Raw genomic sequence first — 22738 nt, 5'->3', positions numbered from 1 at the left:
AACAGCATCTGTAGACACCAGCTACACAGGCTGATGATGTGTTCTTCTGTCTGTCTGTGCAAAGCCGTGACACTGTGGAGTCCTTACTTACCCTCCCAGAGCCAGCCAATGCTGAGAATGCTCAACAACGTGCCTGTGAGAATAGCTCTGGCATGTAAACCAAACCCAGACTCCACTCTGAACCAATTTCTCTGACATGGCTGTTATACACTGTCCAACAATTATCTGTTTTAATCACTCCAGAACTTGTTACTATATATGAGGGTCTAAGTCGATAGTCTCAGGCTATTCATTTTACCCAAAGTTAACCTTGCCCATGCCTACCTCCCCTACTATGAAAACATAAATAAAGGCCTTTATACAAGCTTTCCCTGACCCTCCAGCCACTGCTGACCACCAAGTGCTTTTACCCTTGTTTTAGGGATCTGTAGCAACCACTTTATTCATGACTGTCATTTTCATATCTATGTGTTAAAGAAACCTAAAATCCTAGGTATAATTTAGAACTAGGCAAGATGTAGAACTATATAATGAAATGTTAGAACAGGAAGGGAGTCGTCTTTAGAGTTAGACAGCCCTGGAAAAAAGATCGGGTCCTCCTGCTTTGAGTTTCAGCCTAGATAAAGCTTCAGACTTTAGGAGTTCTGCTGTACGTTATGTAGGATACCTTCGCCCATACATCCTGGGACTGGCCAGTAACCGAAGACATCAATGAATGTGCTGCAAAGCATTTCACGATCTCACTACAGAGGATAACCACAGACGATAATAGCCTTCTGTCAGCTTAGTTCAGGCTTACATGGCAAACAAGTTACAAAAGCCCTTTGGTTCTCAGAACATCTTGGATTTGGGGTCTGAGCATATGAGGCTCCTAAGGGAAAAGCAAGTGAGGCAAAGCAGGTAGTCAGAGTGGTCTCCAGCACTCAGTGCTCAGTGGCCCCTCCTCTCTCAGTACCCGGCTTTAAGTGCCTTTTTTCAGTTAGGACTTGTTTCAATTTTCCCCTGAATATTGAAGGGTAGGAAGTGCTTCCTGTACTAGGTATTACAGTGGTAAAAGAAGCGATTACTTCCATTTGATATAATTATTAGTGAATTAGTAATTGCATTTAAGGAGGAAGAGCAATTTCACTCAGAAGGAAGTGCACACTCAGCCATCCATCCCTGATTAAGGGAGTGTGTGCGCCCAGGCTGTGCCTGCTGCTGTCTATCACTCCTACACAGCACTCAGCAGTCAGATAAGTCAGTCACCTCTCAGCTTCCCTGTGGAAGATAGCAACGCTTTCCATTCGTCTGCAAAGGAGATTTCAGAGTTCCAGGACATCCTTTCCCCGTGTGCCTTATGCCTACACCCAAGCCACGGACAACAAGGCAAAAATATTCTTCCTTTGGCAACTAGCCATTCTAACCCCCAACAATGAAAGTTACATTTTCTTACTTTGGCTGAGTGTGTGGGGACTGTTATTTGTGCTTTCAGACACCATTTGCACATCCTGACATTCAAATGTTGCCTGTGCTCATGGGATTCCTTGATGTAACAAGAATAAAATTCACTAAAACAAAACCGTCTATTATTCTTAATGTATCAGCTTTAATGGGATATAAATTGGACAGATGGTTTGCAAGAAGTAACACTCCTCTGAAAATAGGTAATGTTATCTCAAACCTTATAAACATAGGCCCAAGTCCAAAAAGCAGTTATGTGTACAGACAGGAAACCAGAAATTCAAATGAGATAGTTAGCATCAGTGCAAGTCAGGCTGCTGACATTGTATGCTACTACAGGCAATGGACTGGCCCACTCTGCTTATTAATGTGTGTTATTAACCTTTGCCGGACAGGTTCTGAGTAACATTACTAGATGGAGCAACACACAACTATAATTGTCATTGCTGTTGTTAAGTGGCCATAAGTGGCCTGTGTTTCTCAAGTCCTTTGCTCTCTGCAGCCCTGGTGCCAAGACTGCTTCAAGTGCTGGGACAGTTTACTCACACTTGAATGTCTTGGCCTGTTTTACTCACTAGGTTTTTAACGTGTATTTCATCTGCCCAAGAAAAATGGAATTTGTCCATATTTGTCACCTTGCACAAAGCTCAAGTCCAAATGGATCAAGGACCTCAACATAAAACCAGATACACTGAATCTAAGAGAAGAGAAAGTGAGAAAGAGATTGAACTCATTGGCACAGGGAACCCTGTAAGAGGACTAGCAGTCTCAGTTAATCTGGACCCCAGAGACCTCTCAAACACTGGACCACCAAACAGGTAGCATACACCTGCTGATATGAGGCCCCCAACACACATACAGTAGAGGACTGCTGGGTGTGTGTTCATTCAGAGATGATGCACCTAACCCTAAGAGACTGGAGGCTCCAGAGAGTTTAGAGGTCAGGTGGGGTGGGTGATGGGGACATCCACATGGAGAAAGGTGGTGGAGAGGAGGTATGGTATGAGGGTGGAATAAAATATGGAGTGTAAACAAAAAATAAATTTATTAACTAATTAAAAACAAATAAATAAATATTTCAATCTCAGTGTTGGTTACCTTTTCCCCACAGAAGTTTCTTTCTCGAACAGTTATATGAGTCTGGTGCCCAAGCACTTAGCCAGCTAGGCTCCCAACCACTAAGGTACTTTAGTACCAGAATTACCACAGATGTCCAGGAGCCACTGTCAGTACAGGCCCAAGTAAAAGATCACATCTCTTCCCTAACAACCACACAGCTACTAGTATTGCACACCATTGTTCTCCCACAGAAGGTCATACCTCGCTAATCACTCCACCCCAGCCCAGGGCTCCTCTAACAGACCAGCCACTACAGGAATTGATAGGACTGACAGCGAGAACTTCATATCCACCCTGCTCATCAAAACTTTCTTACAGCTCTTACTGAGAATCAAGAATTGTTGCAAAGGGCCGGCCAAGCACAGCACAAAAGAAGCACCTTAGCCTTGGAGTCAACATAGAACCAATTTCAGAGGAGAAAATAAACGAACTGATAAAGGGGCCCACGAAATTCCATGGTAGCTGAAGAAAATGAGTCCCAGGAACTTTATGACATAATTTAACATATATGTATTTTTAAAAACTGCCTTATTTTAGCAATGTGTATGAGTTTAATTTGCAATGCTGGTCTACAAATCGGATGCAATGTGTTTTCCCAAAGAAGTTATTTATCCAAACTCAGATCGTCTGTGCCGCACCTCTGAATAGCACTCCATGATGAATTCCATCCAGAACTAAACACAGAGGAAAGCCACCCAACTACTGATTGGAAATCATTAGCCATTAAATCATTCACTCATCTAAGTTAATAAATAATAAATAAACTAAAATTTCCAGTTGGTTTCCTGAAAACTTTTTGATAATCCTTACTAAAAAATTCTAAAATGTCAAATCATCTGGGGAAGCTAAATGTGTTATAATCTACATCAGAACTCATCAAGAGTCAAATTCCTATCACACTTTTACATTTAATTTTAGATTTAGTTACTATCATTCTTTAGTTATGCTGAGTTTCTGGAAATTATCTCATGTTTTAAAACTATTGTGCATAGCTTTTCTATATGTTACCGTTATCCAAAAACACCATATTTGCTAGTATAAAACATGCTTCACAAAAGTTAAATCCAAATAAAAGAGTTTATTATTAAAACCATCTCTATATTGAATATTCACAGCAAATTAATGGCACACATAAAATATCCTTTCTTGGCCATGAAGTAATATTGGACATTAAAAAATCTTTGAAACATTTAAATATGAAAAAATATATATCAGGAAACAGAACTAATGCTCTGTGCCCAGAAATCCTACAGCCTCTACCAAGAGCATATGTATGTACATTGAGAGCAACAGAGAGCACACTCTAGACCTACTGACGGAAGAACCATGATATCCAAACTGCCCTTCCTCATTGTATAGAGAAATAACCACTTTGCATGTCCCAAACATCACCCTGTAACTTCTGGCAGAAGCGTCAGTAGATGTAAGAGCTAGGGAATGAGCTTCAGGTTCAACAGGACAGATGGAAAAGATGTAGGTGGCTTCCATGTGCTGCCAGGAACAAGGGTCCCAAGCACAAACATGGCAGAGTTTGAAGATAGGAAATAGGGGAGTTGGGATGAACTAATGTAAGAAAAACTACACACAAACTTAACTATAATTTTATAATCAAACAGGCCCAAATCTAAAGATTCTAAAAGAGATGGTCTCCAATTTGAAAGCTTCAGAATTTCTTAAACATTGCTAAGTAATATGAAATCAATAAAGAGAAATATAGAGATGGGTTCTGAGGGGAAAAAGGTAAAATCACAATTAGATGGACAAGTGCAGGGTAGAAGCCAGATGAACAGGTCAGGAGATGTCTAAGCACAAGTATATAAATGGTACCCCACTGGGACATCATTAAGAAACCCATTCCAGGGAAAAAATACCTATGCTATTAATCCCCATCAAACACACAGACACACACACACACACACAGACACACACATACACACTTTATAGATTGGGAACCTGGAACAATAAATAACAATAATGTGCTTAAACTACCTACAGCTTTCAGTGAGAGTCCATTGGAGATGCTGAATGTGGCAGCACAAAGACCTTCACCACCCTCTCTCACACCACTGCCTCACTGCCTGTCCCTTTGGTCAAATGAACAGACACGGCAGACTTGGTACTCACATAGACAAGTACTATCTGACACTCATCTTCCCAAATGCAACCAAACATTAAAGAAAATATATTCCCTATGCTGAGTATCTAGTTTAAGGGATTAAAAAAAATGGTCCTCCTAAGTATACTTTCCCCAAGTTTTACTGCACCCAGCCAAGTGCTCTGCTAACCTGGATGGCTCAGGACAAGCTTCTTGGTAGCTAGAGGTGGCTAGTCCTTTGCAACTGAAGGCTATGCTAGGGCACTAAGAAGCTTTGCCTTCATCTCCACCTTTCCTTCTCACTAATGGACTAGAATGAAACAGACAGCTGGAGCTCTAGCAGCCTTTGAACCTTGAGTAACATTGCTCACATAGGGAAGGAGAGCAGAGGTTACTGAACAAACACCAAGGGAAGGTGAGATTGCTCAGTCCTCATGAACCCAGAGTCATTCTTAAGAACTCACTGGGTGGGAAGAAGAACTGATTCACAAGTTGCCCTTTCACACACACACACACACACACACACACACATAATTTAAAATAATTTTTTAAAATGCTTAGAAATTCCAAAAGAAATATGAACCTAAAAAGTGGAAGATGAAAGATAAGTAAGCTGTCTTTAGTAAACTCACACGTTTCTTTCTTTTCCAAACACTTCTACCTGAAAAGATATGTCACTATGTAAAAAACTTTGTTAGGTCAACTGCAGCGCTCCATTGAAAGAACAGAAATAAACACTGAGAGGGGACACCGTTCACTATGACAATTAGCAACTTGGAGAGAGTAATTGTATGTTATCCTTTTAAATGTGTATTCAGAAAACGGTAAGAGTTCAATAAATAGTTTTGACAAATGGATAGATGCCATTAGATAATTCAAAATTACTGAAAATTATATTTCTCCAAACTCTCTACATTCATTGCTCTTCAAACAGAACCTATGCCCTGCTGAAAGATCACAGCCTGACTTACCTTCCGTGGTTGGAAACACTTGTGTCTGAGCCTCTGTCAGCTTTCCAGTTCTCAGCAACACTTCAGCAAAGCTTTCCACAGGGACCTGCTGATAGGTGGCATAGGTCACTTCAGATGACACAAAAGCAGCACTGTCACTTAGAAAACATGATTGTGGAGTTCTATGGCTTCTGGTGAGCTGAATAACTGTTTCTCACTAATGCACATTGTTTTATTTAGCATTTCAGTGAATTTTCATCTTGTAATATATCATGATCTATATGAAACAAATCCTAGAATCAACATAGTAAGAGCCAAATCCAAGGTGTACTTCAGGAAAGGCTTCATTTCTCCCTGTGCAGTTAACCCTCTCTTCTTAAGTATACTGTACTTACCTCGGTGACAAAGGGATTAGCAATAACTGACTCATAAAAAGGGTGGCATCCTTGTCTTTCTAGGTCATCATTGGCTACAATTCCAATTCGATATGCTTTACCAAATTCCTGCCCCTAAGAAGAAGAACATGAAGAAAACTGGATTAAAAGAGAGACCAAGGAGAGGCGGAAGGGAGAAGAGGAACGACTGTAAATGAGGATGCTGATTCCAGAAGCAGGTGATCAGTGTGTTTTGTACATCTAGGACAGAGGGACATCAATGCCCAGGAGCAGATGTAAGAACAGCAGCTGCAGCCTATAGGCAACACTTCAATGGACCCTGCAACCTCTTGACTTCCTTGGCCATGCTGATACCAATAAATCAGAAATAATGGGGCCATCAGTATTACATAGAATGAGTTTTCTACAGCACAGTTAGAGCAACCATCCTAAGATGCCACTTGGTGTGGCTCTGAATAAGGCAAGAGCCACAACACAGAATGATACTCAACACATTAAATGTTAACACCAATGATAGTGTCCCTCTGCCAACCATGCAGACTTCATAATATATGCCTACGTACCTACCTCCCACTGAAAGGGTCCCCTCAAGGTTGGCTGCTTGCTGACATCTGATTATTTCTCCAGGCCTGCCTCGTGTCCATGTGCTCAAATCTTACCAAACCACAGCATGGTCTGATTGTCACTAGCTGGAACCCTTCACTATTATCTTCCATCCAAACATGCTTAGGTATTATCATCATTCCTGATTAGCAAGCACCTATTGCCCTGCCCCAATCATCAGACTTCTCTGCTCGCCTCAAATAGCTGTAAAACCTCCTCATAGGGAAAGTTAAGTAAAAAATATTCTTGCTAAGACTACAGCAGACATTTTGGCAGGCAGAGTCCAGGAAACAATGAAACTGTTTAATAAGATGATACATTAATAGCAGTGCTGAACACTTTAACACATAAGCCTTCAAAAAAAGTAACAAAAAAATCCACCAGGTGAATAAAACAAAACTATGGCAATCATATTCTAGTGTGACACATGGAGAGAAAGAGAGAGAGAGAGAGAGAGAGATCTACATGGCAATATGATGTGGCCTGCATCTCAGAAACTGGTACCTCCTTTACCATCCATACAGATCTCTGTCCCTACAGCTCCTCTTTCCAGAATGATCCTCATGTAGACCATAAGTGAGTATTTAAAAAATTTCCCTCAAATAGCTTCAACTACTTCCTCTTCCTTCATGATATCACATTTTAAAGGACTGGTATTCCCCACCTAAAGAGCTAACTAGAGACCTGGCTCTGCATCCACCTAAGATCACTGCCTTTCCATGCACAATCTTTGGCAGTTCCTCAGAAAATTGGACATAGTACTACCAGAAGATCCAGCACTACCTCTCCTGGGCATATACCCAGAAGGTTTCCAGCGCTGACCTCCCAACTAAAAACCACTCCATCCTGGACATTCTATAAAAAATGTAAGCATATTTCCCACACCAGGGCTTTGAATCTGCCCTATGTGGTGCAATCACACTTCTGCATGAAATGATTATTTTCTGAGGAAAAAAAAAAAAAAACCTAACTTTCCTCTAAATCAAAACTTTACTGCCTCAGTAAAGTCGTAATTCATTGAAATCTTCAATCTCTCTCTTTTATTCGCTCTCAGTTTTTTTTTTTCCAGAAGTAACTTTTACATTTGTATTCCCTATTAATTCTACACAGGCTATCATTATGCATGTGATGTGCCTTGATTACACACACACCTTCACGAGCAGTTTCTATAGTACCATCTCCTTTCTACATGTCCACCTTTGAGCTTAGGTCCTACTCACGCTTTCAAACAAGACAGAAAATGTGAGAATTGTTTTTCTGAGCATGACTTATTTCAACTAACATGATCATTGCCAGTTCTATAATTGTTTTCTGAGAATCTCAGTTTTGTTCTTTATAAGTAAGCAGAAGTCCATTTTGAATACAAACCACATTTTCTAATTTATCTATTCTTTTGTTGATAGGCACCTAGACTGACTCCATAATTTAGTAACATGAGTGGTGTCACAGAAACACAAGTATCCAGATAAAACTGCAGTCATAAAACTGATACTTCTGGACACTCACCCTGAAGTGCTATGAGTAGATTATATGGAAGTTCTGTTTCCACTTTAGAAACCTCTGTACCATTTCCATATTGGCTGAAATATTTATATTCCTGCAGCAGGAATAAGGCTTCTTAATTCCCCATAGCCTTGCCAGGGTTTGTTATGGTGATCGCCATTCTGGTTTGAAGCAGATACTAACCATAGTTTTGGTTTGCATTTATCTGATAGATAAAAATATTGAACATTTTTTCATGTATTCATTATCCATTACTAATGTCTGCCTGTTTTCCATTTAAAAATGTGATTACCATCGCTCTAATTATTTAACTGCTGGAGATCCTTGTGTATTCCAGATAGTAGCTCTTTGTCAGCCGACTGACTATTCAGCAAGAATTTCTCCATCAAAAGGCCATGTAGAGCAAATATGGAGATAAAGTGTAGAGCAGAAAAAGAAGGAAAGACCATCCAGAGAATGACAATATACACCAACCAGACCCCACCCCCAGAACTCCCAGGGACTAAGCCATCAACTAAGGAGTACACATGGCTGTAGCTGCATATGTAGCAGAGGATGGCCTTGTCATGCATCTGTGGGAGGAGAGTTCCTTGGCCCTATGAAGGCTCGATAGATGCCTCAGTGTAGGGGAATCGAGGGCGGGGAGGTGGGAGTAGGTGGGTGGGTGGAGGAACACCCTCATAGAAGCAGGGGGAGGGAGGATGGGATAGGGGGTTTCCAAGAGGGAGGAAAACCGGGAAAAGTGATAACATTTGAAATGTAAATAAAGAAAATATCCAATTAAAATAAAAAGAATTTCTCCATCAGAATGCTGATCCTTCTTTGACTCTTCAGAACTTCTCCAGTTTGATACAGTCCTGTCTGTCCATTCTTATTCTTACCTCCTGAGCAACTGAAGTCAAATCCATACAGTGACAGCCTCTGCCTAGAATCTTCGGTTTTCCTCTAGTATCCTAATGGTTTCAGGTCTTGCATTAAGGACCCAGCATGGCATAAACAGGGATCTAGTTTCACTCTTGTGTGTGTAGATATTCATTTTTCCCAGGATCTCTTGTTAAAGAGGTTAATTTTCCCCCACTATATAATTTTGGTACCATAATTAAGAGTCAGGTAGCCTTAGGGGCATGGCCTACTTCCTAAACTTTATACCCTAGTCCATTAGATAGTAGACTGTGTCTGTTTTGGAGTCACTAACATGTTGTTTTTATTATCACAGTTCTGTAATATATGTGTATGTTAAGTATTGCAATGCCTCCTGAACTATTTATTCATTAGCTCAAAAGTGTTTTGGGTATTTGAGGCCTTTCATGGTCCAATGTAAATTTCAGGATGGTTTTTCCCAGCCCTCTGAAGAGTATGACAGGCTGAATCTGCAATGCTTTTAATAGCATGAACATTTAAAAAGCATTCTGTTTATCCAGGGACTTGGAAAACTTCCCCTCTTCTACTGTATTCTATTACCTTCACTAATTCTTTAGAGTTTTCACTAGAGATATCTTTAAGTTTATACTTGTTTCTTTTGGTAGTATTGTGAATGAGCCTGTCTTCCAGAGTTCTCTCAGTGAACAGTGATCATCACTCTATAGAAAAGCTAATGATTCCTCAGTCCTCACTGTGTCTCCTGCTACTTTGCTGAGGGTGCCTACCAAACCTTCAAGTCTTCCAGTAGATTTTTTTTTAGTAACTTTTAACTGTAGAATCACATAATCTGAAGACAAGAAGAATTTGTCTCCTTCCTTTCTCTGTATCCTTCTTATAGCTTTCTCTTGCCCTATATTTTGGCTAGGATATAGAGTTCTATATTAAGAGTGGCACTAGAGAACAACGTTTTCTCATACCAACTGTTGAAAGAGAGCTTTATATTTTTCCCATTCAGCATAATGTGGACTACAAGTCTGCCATTTTGAAGTTATTGTTACATCACAGTACCATTTCTCTATTATGTAAATGTTTCATCTCCTCTACTATTATGGACAATGAAGTTACATTAAAGTCCTTCCCTCATTCTATTCCCAGTGTTTATACCTGTTTGTGAGCCAAAGAAAGTGACTAGTAAGTATATGCTAAATAAACATATAGGTAGATGGGTGAGTGAACACCTGAGGGGCTGCACTAGTGTTGAACCCACATTTCTTTGCGCTTTATTTTTATTGCACTACAAAGAATTACAGTGTAGCAAAGCAGAGAAGGCAGCAAGGGAAACAGATTAAGGATGTCACCAAAGCACCCTCAAGTGTTCCACTGCTAGCCACATCTGTAACTTCGGGGCAGAAACGGGAATCTGCTAACCTGTCCCCAAGTGGACACTACCTGTCCTCACTACGATCTCACAGAAATGTAGCAGAAGCAACTGAGTACTGAGACTCATTTTCTTCTTTCGGCTCCCTGAATTTACCCAAATGATTTTCGGTTTCCTTACAAGCAATGCATGGAATAGTATTATATTCTATGAAATAGATTGCTTGTTCCTTACCTCACAGAAGGACCAGATTTCTTAAGATATTTTGACACTCAGAGATTTCATTGTGGCAACTGGTGAGTGCCTTGCTTACCTGGTAGGGCCGCAGGTATGCTAAGGACTTTTTCCACCACTGCCCATCACTGACAGCCTGCAGCACAGCCTTGGTAGTAGTTGTGGTATTGGACAAGACTTTCATGGTGGTTGCAGTGGTCCAGTGTAACAGGTCTGCTGAACTGCTGCCCGAAGCAGCAGCATCCTACATTGAGAAGAATGGGCAGTGTAAAACAGCCATTGGTAAGACAGAGCACAGATGGAGGCTTTGGGCAGTTATCTGACTCATTAAACACCATGATAAACAAACTGAAAATCGATGTCAGTAACTAAACAAAAATGAAAAAAATGCTAATGGTTCATTGTTCCCCACTAAGATTAAAAAGAAAACAGGAAGAATATCAATGCATCAAGTCAACACTCACTTTCAGTAGACCTGCAAAGAAGTGATGTGCTCTTTATTTTTACCAATCTAATAACCACACATTTTAGTTAGTCTTAAATTAAGAAGTAAATCATTTAATTGATCAATGTTCTGTGATCCTGACAAAGTAGACGACTCCAATAAGCAACATATCAATATAAAAGGAATTGCTTTTCATCCAACAAGGAAGATGATTAATAATATTTAAAAGATATCAAGAAAAAGGAAGACCAAAGTGTGGATATTTTGCTCCTTCTTAGAATGGGGAACAAAATACCCATGTAAGGAGTTACAGAGACAAAGTTCGGAGCCGAGACGGAAGGAAAGACCATCCAGACACTGCCCCACCCGGGGATCCGTCCCATATACAACCACCAAACCCAGACACTATTGCATATGCCAGCAAGGTTTTGCTGACAGGACCCTGATATAGCTGTCTCTTGTGAGGCTATGCCAGTGCCAGGCAAATACAGAAGTGGCTGCTCACAGTCATCTATTAGATGGAACACAGGGCTCCCAATGAAGAAGCTAGAAAAAGTACCCAAGGAGCTAAAGGGGTCCACAACCCTATAGGAGGAGCAACAATATGAACTAACCAGTACCCCCCCCCCCAAGAGCTGTGTCACTAGTTGCATATGTAGCAGAGGATGGCCTAGTCGGCCATCAATGGTAGGAGAGGCCCTTGGTCTTTCGAAGATCATATGCCTCAGTACAGAGGAATGCCAAGGCCAGGAAGCAGGAGTGGGTGGGCTGGGGAGCAGGTGGGAGGATGGGTATAGGGGGCTTTAGGGATAGCATTTGAAATGTAAATGAAGAAAATATCTAATAAAAAATGACTAAAAAAAAAGATCTAACATCCTGTAAATCTTGAGGCATTCAGCAAAAATGGTACCTATACCTTTTTAAAACTTGAGCCATTCTAAAAAGAGGAAAATCACATATATCAATAGTCTTTTAAGCAAAAATAACAAAGACTGCAACTGTTCTTAAGAATTATTGTATAAAATTAAACTCTTAGGTTAATGTCTACTTACAGTTTCTTCTTAAATATCCCAGTTAAATGAAATAAATAAAATTAAGTCCTACTTTTCTGATACTAACTGTCTTGGCCTTCTTGCTGCTAACAGCAGATAGCCCACTTTGATTACTTAATTCTTTATCATATCATTCTCGGAAGTAATCCAAATAATAGATCCTATAACCACTCGGAAGGTCTCAGGCTATCCTCCCATACCCAGTCCTTAGACAAGGATAACCTATAGATCTACTTGGAGCTGCTTCAGGAGTGCACTGTGGATAAGGCATCCTCATTCTTGCCTGGAACCTGTGAAACTATTACATGGCAAGAGAACGGGGCAGACAAGTCTTCTAACAGCATGAGAAGGAGAAAGATTGAGTAGAAACAACTCACTTGCCCGATAGAAGCCCTGAAGCCCACAAAGCAGAAAAACTGCCATAGCTAGGGTCAAAAAGGTTGCCAGGGAGAAGCCAAGGGGGGGGAGGTGGATACTAAACCCACAGTAGCTGCCCTTTAAAACAGAGGAGGAGCACCATTATAAAATGAATATAGAATATTCCAGACACCTGAGAACAACTGTCCTGTGATAACCAATAAGAGACTGTGGACCTCAGTCCACAGCACAAGGAAGTTAGTTCAGCTAACAATATGAAGAAGGAAAGAAACAGGTTCTCTGCCAGGGCCTGCAAAATTCCCATCTTATGAGAACCATAAAATAATGAGCTGTTTTCTAAAAGCTGTGGATTTATGGTGACAGCAAAGGAACAGTTAGATCACATTAGGACACTTGAACTTGTATTTTACTATTTCAAAAGAGAAACTCAAAAGAAGCCTTGGAGCTACACTAACCAAAAAGCCCAGACTTTCCCTAATTCTAGTACCTGAGGCTACTTTTCTCCATGCTTTACTACAGTTTGACATTAGAAAATATATATCCATGAACTCAATGCTACAGTACAGATTAAAGGTTAATTATGAAAAGGGAAAACAGATCCCATGATAATAAAGAACAAGCCATGCTATACTACTTGTATATTATAAAGATAACCACAGAAAATATAACTGAGGTTTAGCTAGCAATAAACTTAGTGTTTCTCTAGGCTTCAGTTTGGGCAGTCAGTATGGCTGACTGCAATCAGACCTCCCTGCAAACTGTCCTGTACTGTGAGTTTCAAAGCTAAAGAGCACACTTTTTAAATGGGCCTGTTACTGTGTTAAATAAGTGACTCACTTTCTTGACATTTACATATTAACTGCAGGAAATCTAGGAAGCAAAACTATTGTAGAGGCTGGTGTTTTGCCAGTTCTATGACTCTTCTACTGGCAAGAAATATATATACATATAAGTAACATAAACTATGTAAACATCTATAAATTTGTGCCAATGACCCTGTTGCCAAAATAAAAGAGAGGTCTAAAGGAAAACCATGAACTTCCAAACTGCCTGCTCCCACCTTCTGTGGAGCTGGCATACCATGAAAGCTCGTCTTCTGGCTCCCTGGGCAGAATATAGAAAGGAAGCCCCGAAACATGTCCTGCAACAAGAGTTAATGACTTAAAACATCTTCTAAGTCATTAAAAATCTCACCTCCCAGAAGCTCGCAGCCAAGCATTGGACTGAGCGTGGGGTCTCAATGGAGGAGTTGGAGAAGGGATTGAAGGAGCAGAGGGGCTTTACAGCCCCATGGGGAAAGCAACAGTGTAAACCAGCCAAACCCTCCGGAGCTCCTGGTGTTTGGACCACCAACCACAGAGTACACATGGAGAGACCCATGGCTCTGGCCCCATGTGTGGCAGAGGAGTGGGAGGAGCAACCATTAGACCTGAGGGCATTCAATGCCCCAGTTAGGGAAATGCCAGGACAGGAAACCAGGGTGGGTGGTGGAGCACCCTGACAGAGGCAGGGGGAGGGGGAATGGGATAGGGGGGTTCCAAAGAGGAGACCTGGAAAGGGGAAAACATTTGAAATGTAAATAAAGAAAATATCTAATTAAAAAATGGAAAAAAACTCACCTCTACTTATAATAGCTAAAACATTTTCTATGATCTATGACGATTTATTTGTTAAAAAAAAAAAAAAGTAGTAACAACCTGAGAACACAATAGCCAGGATTTAAGAAATGCTGTCTTCATTCAGCAGGAGAGACTAGAGTTAAAATAAAGAGCATCACCATTGTCAGAACTCCAGTGGGAAACTTAATAGAAACACATCCTGTCCTGGTGCTCTGACCTCCAACACCATACCACTGGTCTATGGGGTTTCCAGCAGGCAACATGCAGCTGTTCTGGACTGACAAGGGCTATAAAGAAAAAATGCATGCTGGGTTTACTTGTTTGGTTTACAATTTTTACAAAAGTGTGTGTGTGTTTCTGTGTTTGTTTGTGGGAGGTGGGGTGTAGGAGTACATGCACAAAGTACAGGTACCCACGGAGGACAGAAGAGGGCCCTGGACAGCTCAGAAATGGACTTGTAGGATGTTGTGAGCTGCCAGACAGTGCTGTGAACTGAACTCTGGTTTTCCACAAGAGCAGCAAGTGCATTTAACTACTAAGTCAACTCTCTAGCACCTCATGTTAGCTTTAAATACAAAGGAAGCAGATAAAGAACACCGTGCATGACCTCAACTTCAATGTGCTAGAATAGAATTCGATAGAATACACAGACACAACCAGCAACCTAGATCATTCATCAAGTTATTAAGTGTGTGCAGGGGAGATAGACAGGCCTATAGGCCAAGCCTTGGAGAGGATAAGATAGAAATCTTAAATAGGGAATCTAAAGTGTCCAATGTTAACAGTAGAAACAGTGGTTGGTTTTGATCCCTGCTCTGTGCCATATATATATATACACACACACACACATTGTGCAAACACTAAAAGAGAGCAAGCATACAAGTAGTTGTTGTATGGGGGCCTTCCTGGGCATAGCTGTAACATCAATACTTGGGAGGTAGTTCAAAGCTAGTCTAGGCTGCATAGTAAGTTCATAGCAAGCCAGGGCAACACAGTAAGACATTGTCTTTAAAAATTTTTTTTTAGAAATTTCAAAAGACTTCAAGATATATGCATATAAAGAATAAATACACAGTAGGTCAATATTAACACTGGAATAACACTGTGTCAAGAAACACACCAGAATTCCAGAGGACTTTCCAAGTAGGTTTCCACACAATACTGCCAGGACAAGCACCACCCTGAATGCCATGCTTACTTGGCCCATTTTTACAGTATCGAGCACTGTCATGCTGTGATTTCCATGTCAATCCATGACCATTTATGTGTATGGCACTTGTGATTGATCTAGAGCCTTGTCATGCTAGGCATGCGCTGTACCACAATTGAGCTCTACCACAGATTGTATTTGTTATTTTGTGACAACCTCTACATTGTCCAGGATGATCTTGAACTTGCTCTGTGACACACACAGGCTTTGAACTTGCAAACTTCTTGCCTCTGTATGGTAAGTAGCTTAGATTTGAGGTCTGTACCACCAGGTCCAGCTATTTAAACTCTTTCTGTAGACGGACATTTATAACATCTCCAACTTCTGGAATATACACCTAGTAGTGGAATCACTGAAGCATAGAATATTCATGAGTCCAGATTGTGAACACAGAGCCAAGCACTTTCTCTATTGGCTATAGCAATCTATACTATAGTCAGACATAGCCAGAGTCCTACTTGGTCTGCTATTAACATATATCATGGTATTTTAATTGAAGCAGTTCTTGTAAGTACATATTATCTTTTTAGTCATCTATATAAGGTATACTGGGAAATATACTTCTAGAGTGCCACTTATTCAATAGGTTGTCCATCTTTTTACCAAGGTTGAGCTCATACATGCTTTGGGGTCATGGGCCTTATGAGATTTCTAGTACCTTTTGAATTATTCTGTTTTCTTACTAATGTCCTATGATAGGAGTTAAACCAGGTGATGATGGTGCACGCCTCTACTCCCAGCACTTGGGAGGCAAAGGAAAGCGGATTTCTGAGGTTGAGGCCAGCGTGATCTACAAAGCAAGTTCCATGACAGTCAAGAGTACATAAAGAAACCATGCCTCAATAATAACAATAACAATAATAATAATAATAATCTGTATTACTATATTTTTGCTTTAGGATTACATTTTTATATCTAAGAAGTGTTTGCGTGCTCTAAGGTCACAGAGGTGCTATGCTCATTTTATCTTTTTTTTTTTAACTTTCTATTGATTCCTTGTGACTTTCATATCATGCACCCAATGCCATTCATTCCTCCATCCCTTAGAATCCGCTCTGTACCCTTATGACAAAAGAACATAAAAATAAATACATTATTAAAAAAGAACATCTCATTGTGGAAGTATCAACGGTATATTCACAGTATATCCTTTTAGCCACACATCTTTACTTACAAATGTTTACTGCAATGATTCATTGGTCTGGTTGAAGGCCCCTAGCTTCTGCTACATAATCAATAGTGGATCCTCACCAGGACAAATCTCAGATATTCTGTTGTTGCCTGTGTCACGGAGATAATGCAGCTTTGGATCTGCATGACTGGCCCCTTCACATGCTCCAGTAGTTCTTAGATGAGGTATATGTTGGGATGGACCAATTAAAAGCCCTGGATCTGGGCATGAATGGTAGCTAAGTTGGCCAGCCCACCAGCTCTCCCACATCCACACCACCAGGGCAAGCTCTCCAGCACTGCCTCAGCTAGCTCATCCAGTGCCACAGCTGGCAAGGGGCAGGCAAGCTCTCCAGCTCTCGTGCCAAGGTTAATGACTCCATTATAATTAGAAACAGCATGAGTCTAGGAGGTAAGGGTGTGTCTATTGTTCCTCAGCAAAATGGTAAATGACATGACCTTCTGGAAAGCCCCTTAAGGCTGTGGGAAAGAACTCTGAAAACATGAGTTCAAGAATACATAAATCAGTGTAAAAGTTGTTCTTACAGGATATCTCAATTGTACAAAATATCAGGATGCAATATGAACTGTATGAGAGGCTTTAGAGAACTAGAATAACAAAGGTAACTGTACTAATAATCCAGCTTGCCAGAAAGATATTAAGGAAGGAGATAACTAGATTTAGGGAGTGGTGATTTCAGGGCAAGATACCACCCAGCTAAACTTACTTTTTAACTTACTGTGCTTACAAAGGCAGGCAGATTTCCGAGTTCAAGGTTAGCCTGGGACATAGATAGTTTAGGTCAAGGTGTGGTGGGAATGGTGATCTTAGAGTGGGATCCCACACAGCTAGCTTAGTGTTTATGCTTACAAAGCAGGCAGATTTCTGAATTCGCTTGCTATGTTAAAAAGATGTACTTGCTGTTTTTTTCTAACAATCAATGGGCTAAGGTCATAAAATTCTGACTTGTGGAATAAACAAAAGAGAAGCTGGAGTAAATGACTGAACTGATAAGGAAATAAAAGACTGGGCTTTGGTCTGCAAGAAATGAGCTGTCTAGAAAGCGATTGCAGCTCTTTTTGGAATTTGTCTGGAGGATTTTTGACTAAAATAATGGAATGAAGTAATGGAAATATTAGCCATTTTTTTCTAGCAGGTCTCCTGCCTTTGGTTGGAAAACTCAAGAGCTAAGCTGTGTAGAGAGCTGTCTCAAGAGGAGGGATGCTACGCTCTCCGGTCAAGTCAACTGGACAAGCTGAGAGGCTTAAAAGTCACTCATGAGGCAAAAGAGTTTCAAGGAAGCTCTCCTCCTGGAGTCTAGCGTTCTCTACCCATACATTAATTTTTCATTCCCATGTTCCATTCCCGAGTTAGTCTAGTGTATGGATCCATGTACTCTCTTTCAGTATTTTCCTATTATAAGTGCTTTTTAAAATTGAATTCTGACATGGCTAAAGCCTTCCGCCAGTGTTCCAACTGTCCTAGAATGTCCTTGAGCAAGATCATGGGCTTGGAATTCAGTATGGGTGTAAAAGCTAAGTCACTCCCTTACACAGGAATTTACCATCACTAAGGAAGAAGGAAGTTTCAGACCAAAGGAGAAACCAGAATAGATACTTAGAACTATAGCAGAGTTACACCCATACACACGTATTTACAATGGCCTAAGGGGAAGGTGGACTATACAAGAGACTAAAATAGGAACTATGGCAAGGGCATGAAGCCCTTGACCCTGGCTTCTAAGATTAGTGAATCTTAGGTGGAGCCCTTGTTGATCCCAGTTGTTATCAATGAATTCTATCCCAGGTGGTGTTTTCTATCTACACAAAATTCTATCCCTTTTGTGTTTGCATTCCTCTGTTTTATGTAAGATTCCGATTACCTCAATTGTACCTTGCAAATATGTCACCCAACTTCCTTATTGTCCTCTGCATAAAAAGTCTGATGCTAGATTCCAAAATTACACTCAGATTCCACACGACCTCTCCTGTGTGTGTCTGTTTGTCATTCATCCACGCTTTGCCCACCCGCTTGGAGAGACCCATTCCACGAAGACACAGGGACCCAGAGGGTCTGCGGCAGAGGGATAGAGAGGGAGAGAGAGAGCTACCTAGAGAGAACTGCTTGGAGACATAACATAGCTCTTTTAGAATTTTTCCTGGTGGGATTTCTGACTTTGCTTGAAAAACCTATGAGCTTTTAAATTTTCTCTAGCAGGTTTTCTGACTTTGGATGGAAAGCTATTTCAAGCAGAACAGAGCCAAGAGCTATCTACAGAACTGTCTGGAGAGCTATCTTAAGCAGTCTACAGAGCTGTCAGCTTGCACCCCATCACTGACTTTGAGTTGTTTCTTCTACTGTTCTCAAACACACTTTTCTCAGTACCCCCTTCCCAAGCTGAGGCTGGTCCTTGGCAGATGGCACAACTGTAGTTGGTAGAGACAAACAGAGATGAGATCTACTAAGAGGAAGCAGATCAACAAGGATACATTCTCGGTGACTGTAGCCTGTTCCAGGCCTCTTTCTTGGCCATTCTCTAGCTTCTCTCTACCACATGTGAGCCATTTCCCTCCACTATATAAACCTATTCTGTGTGCTGCCTCCCATACATCAGCCCAGAATCAACAAAACAAAGTACTCAAAATGTAAAACTTCTGAAAACACATGCCAACATTGTTCTTTCTTTTCGTTGTCTTTAATTAGATATCTCATCACAACAATGACAGGCTAAGACAAATGTGCAGCCTCTGGAAAATAAGTAGACAGCATATTTAAATATCAAGAACACAGCCAGAGCAGTTCTATTCCAGGGTGTCAATATACAAGAGGGACAAACACATCCACACAAACACATGAATACTAATGTTCACAGAAGCTTTAATTCAAAATAACTTAGAAGTGGAAACAATCCAAGGACCCATCACTCAACCAATGAAGAAAGAAAATACTTGCCATGCTATTGACACTAACTGCCACTATGCTTGTCTTTATTCAAGTATTTCTAAACAGTCCTTCAATAAATTGAAAAAAGCGATATGCTGAGAACATGCTTGTGCCCTAAACATATAAATTATAGCCCCTTAAAATGTTCATAAACAATTTCCCCACAGTGAAACGATTTTTTTTTAATGAGAACCCTATATACAAACCATTTCTATATCAAATTAGATTTATCTAGGGAAAATATCACCAGCTACGTGATACTAGCTAAGCAAAATGTTAATATACTATAATGGTACAAGAGTGTTCAATCTAAAATGCCTTATAAACAACATGAATAAGAACTGGAAATCAGCAATCTTGCAGTTACTCACAGAGTATGCATCTTGTTCTATTATAAACAATTTTTCTATGCAGGAACAAATGCAGCATCTACACATGTACAATATCCACATGATCCATGTTGTGCCACAGTATAACAATATCTTTATTTTTTCTAAATATATAATAAACATAATTTTCATAATGAAGTAATAGAAATATTAAATATGAACAGGTAATATTCGAAATCAGCCTTCATTTATGAGTAATAATTTAATATGGCTATTACCGCTACTGTTAATGTGCCATGCAAGGTAGCTTATAGCTAAATACTATATTATACTCTGATAATAGTAGCTATAATATTCTGAAATGGGCTTCATTCATCACAGCTATATGAGGATTTGGATTAACACTTCCTGAAATCTAGATCTATTACAAGTGGTTTAAAGAGCAAAAAGAAAAACAGAAAAGCTTTTAAGAAAAAATAATAATGACTTTGGAAGCATGCCTTTACTTGCCAAGTGGACACAGAGGACAGCTGTGGCTGTCTTCATTGCTGGTGATAGTCTAATGGAAGAGTATGTGCATACTTGTGGCAACACAGCATAGCTTAATCCAAAGAAGACACCACAGGGCCAGGCTGACGGTCGCTAATTCATTGTAATAGCAGAAAACAGGAAGCCCAAAAGCCACAAAAGGCTTTGCATGGAATGTTTCAAAGAAGGATGGGGATTCAGAATGAGCCCATGGAGCTGAGCTCAGCAGAAAGATGGCTGATTCTTTACTAAGTAGAAAGACGATACCCCTCTCACACTAGACAAAACATAACAAGACCTGAGTAACCACCACGGCCATGCAGAGGAACTATGCTGGGAATTGTTTAGACGGTACGTTCCTTATTTGCTTCCTTGCTTCTGTTAGACATGGACTGATCATTAAGCAGCAGATGTTGCTACCTGAGCTCTGGAAAACCTTAGGCATTTACTAAAGCATATCATGAAGAAGGGGTAAAGATAAATGACATTATCTTCAATCACCACACACAATACCACATCAACTGTAAAGTAGTAACAGAAAAGAAAAATGTGAGAATACTAGGGAACACAGAAGAGGAAACTATGAGAGGACTCAAGGAAAGTACTAGAAAGAAAATACTTGAGAAGAAAAGGCTCAAATTCAGGGCACAACCAAGGATAGTGTGGTGGTTTGAATATGCTTGGCCTTATGAGTAGCAATATTAAGAGGTGTGGCCTTGTTGAAGGAAGTGTGTCACTGTGGGGATGGGCTTTAAAACTCTCCTCCTAGCTGCCCATGTGACAGTTTCTCCAGGCTGCACTCAGATGAAGATACAGAACTCTCAGCTCCTTCTCTAGCACCGTATCTGCCTGGATGCTGCCAAGCTTCCTGCCATGATGATAATGAATTGATCCTCTGAAACTGTAAGCCAGCTCCAATTAAACACTGTCCTTTATAAAAGTTGCCTTGGTTCTAGAGTCTCTTTATAGCAATAGAAACCCGAACTAAGACAGGTAGGAAGGGCGGAAAAGAAATTATCTGTTCCCCAGACATGACAGAATCTACTCAGAGGAGAGTGATGAGTCTGCCATAACTCACAGTTTGAAAAGCACCAACAAGAGACACCACTACAGAAACCATCAGAGGAGACGTGCCTAAGCAAGTCAGACAGGTAGACGGTAGACAGTTAACAGAGTCAAGTCTTATGAATATCTTAAGTCTTCAACTACACTGGAAAGATGACTCCTGTTACACACAGGTTGAGTGACCACTGGCTCCTATTAGAGTTGCTTGGACTCTGGAAAAAACATACAACTTCTAGGAACGGTAGGCCAAAGAATTACTAATCTGTACAAGAGTGAGTTACTAGGACTCCTCAGGATGATTTCTGAGAGCAAACAACAGTAAAGAAATTCTGAGAGAGCTGTAGTAAACTGGTCATGTGCTATTTCTTCATCTGCATAGGGGTTTGAGCCGTTTTCTTTGTACTTTTCGAGCAGGCACTTTTGAGTCTTCTTCTCTGTAAATGTTGTATTTCACACAACACAAAACTGAGAAGTATTCTAGACACACACAAAACCACAAACAAAGACATATCCACAAATACAAACTGCCCATTTTGGCACTGGGTGATTGGTCCCATTTCATCCCACCCATAGTATCTTTCCAACTCCTTCCATCCACACTCCTTAGCATACGTACCTCTTGTAGAACTGTAACAGTTAAAGGTAAGGCACTAATATTTTCTCCTTCAGGATGGATCTCAATGTTCACTCTTTGATAAAGAATCTGAAACAAGAAAGGCTATAGTTTTAAAATCGCCTTCCTCTCACATTGTAGACTTGAAATTTGGGAAGTATTAAGTTTTCCCTTTGAGAAAACTGTTACTTTATAATGAACAGTTTTGAGCAACAAACATACATCAGAACTTTGGACACAATTTCATAAAGAAGTGACAGGTTCAGAAGAGGAGGCTGTCTATGGAAAAACCTGCCACAAACTGCATGGATGCCCATGGTGTGAAATATCAGGTTTATAGGAGCCTCCCTCTGTCAGGTCTTTTTCTCATCTAAGAGGCTCTCCCTCTAACTCAGCATCTCTCCAAGACCAAGTCCTACTCATGATTTCTCAAAGACAGCAGAAGGTTTGTAATGCTAACACTGACCAACTAATGCAGTTGCTGATAGACTTCAGATGCCTAGTTCTCATCTATTTCATTCTTCACAATGCTGCATTGCCCTCACATAGTCAATCATTTCCTAACATACTTGTACTTTTACTCAAGCCTCTTACATCCTTTCCGCCTTACTATAATAAAGTCAACAATACTTTTATATCCTCAGGTTTTCAAATTCCTCTGTGTATGACAACCATGTTTCTTCTAGAACGTCAGCATACTACAAAAACAAAACTTGACCCCATGTCTGATACATACACCCAACAAAATGACCTTCACACATGTTAAACTTGACCCCATGTCTGATACATACACCCAACAAAATG

The 22738-nt window shown here is 40.4% G+C and overlaps 1 protein-coding gene across 4 annotated transcripts in view; it reads right to left on the bottom strand.

The window, feature by feature from the left end:
• Positions 1-22738, bottom strand: part of Nbas (neuroblastoma amplified sequence) — a 295155-nt gene that overhangs the window by 125927 nt on the left and 146490 nt on the right. For 2 of the 4 annotated variants that reach the window (XM_021178926.1, XM_029484417.1), the window contains exons 35-38: positions 21938-22024; positions 10661-10825; positions 6003-6116; positions 5629-5713 (exon numbers count right to left, since the gene is read on the bottom strand). In XM_021178926.1, coding sequence (XP_021034585.1) covers positions 5629-5713; positions 6003-6116; positions 10661-10825; positions 21938-22024 — 451 coding nt within the window. Of the gene's footprint in view, positions 1-5628; positions 5717-6002; positions 6117-10660; positions 10826-21937; positions 22025-22738 lie in introns of all 4 variants that reach the window. The other 2 variants (XM_029484416.1, XM_021178925.2) reach the window with 1 other exon arrangement.

Source organism: Mus caroli, chromosome 12, assembly GCF_900094665.2.
Source record: "Mus caroli chromosome 12, CAROLI_EIJ_v1.1, whole genome shotgun sequence".
Taxonomy (NCBI): Eukaryota; Metazoa; Chordata; class Mammalia; order Rodentia; family Muridae; genus Mus; species Mus caroli.
This window is presented reverse-complemented; position numbering and strand designations above follow the sequence as displayed.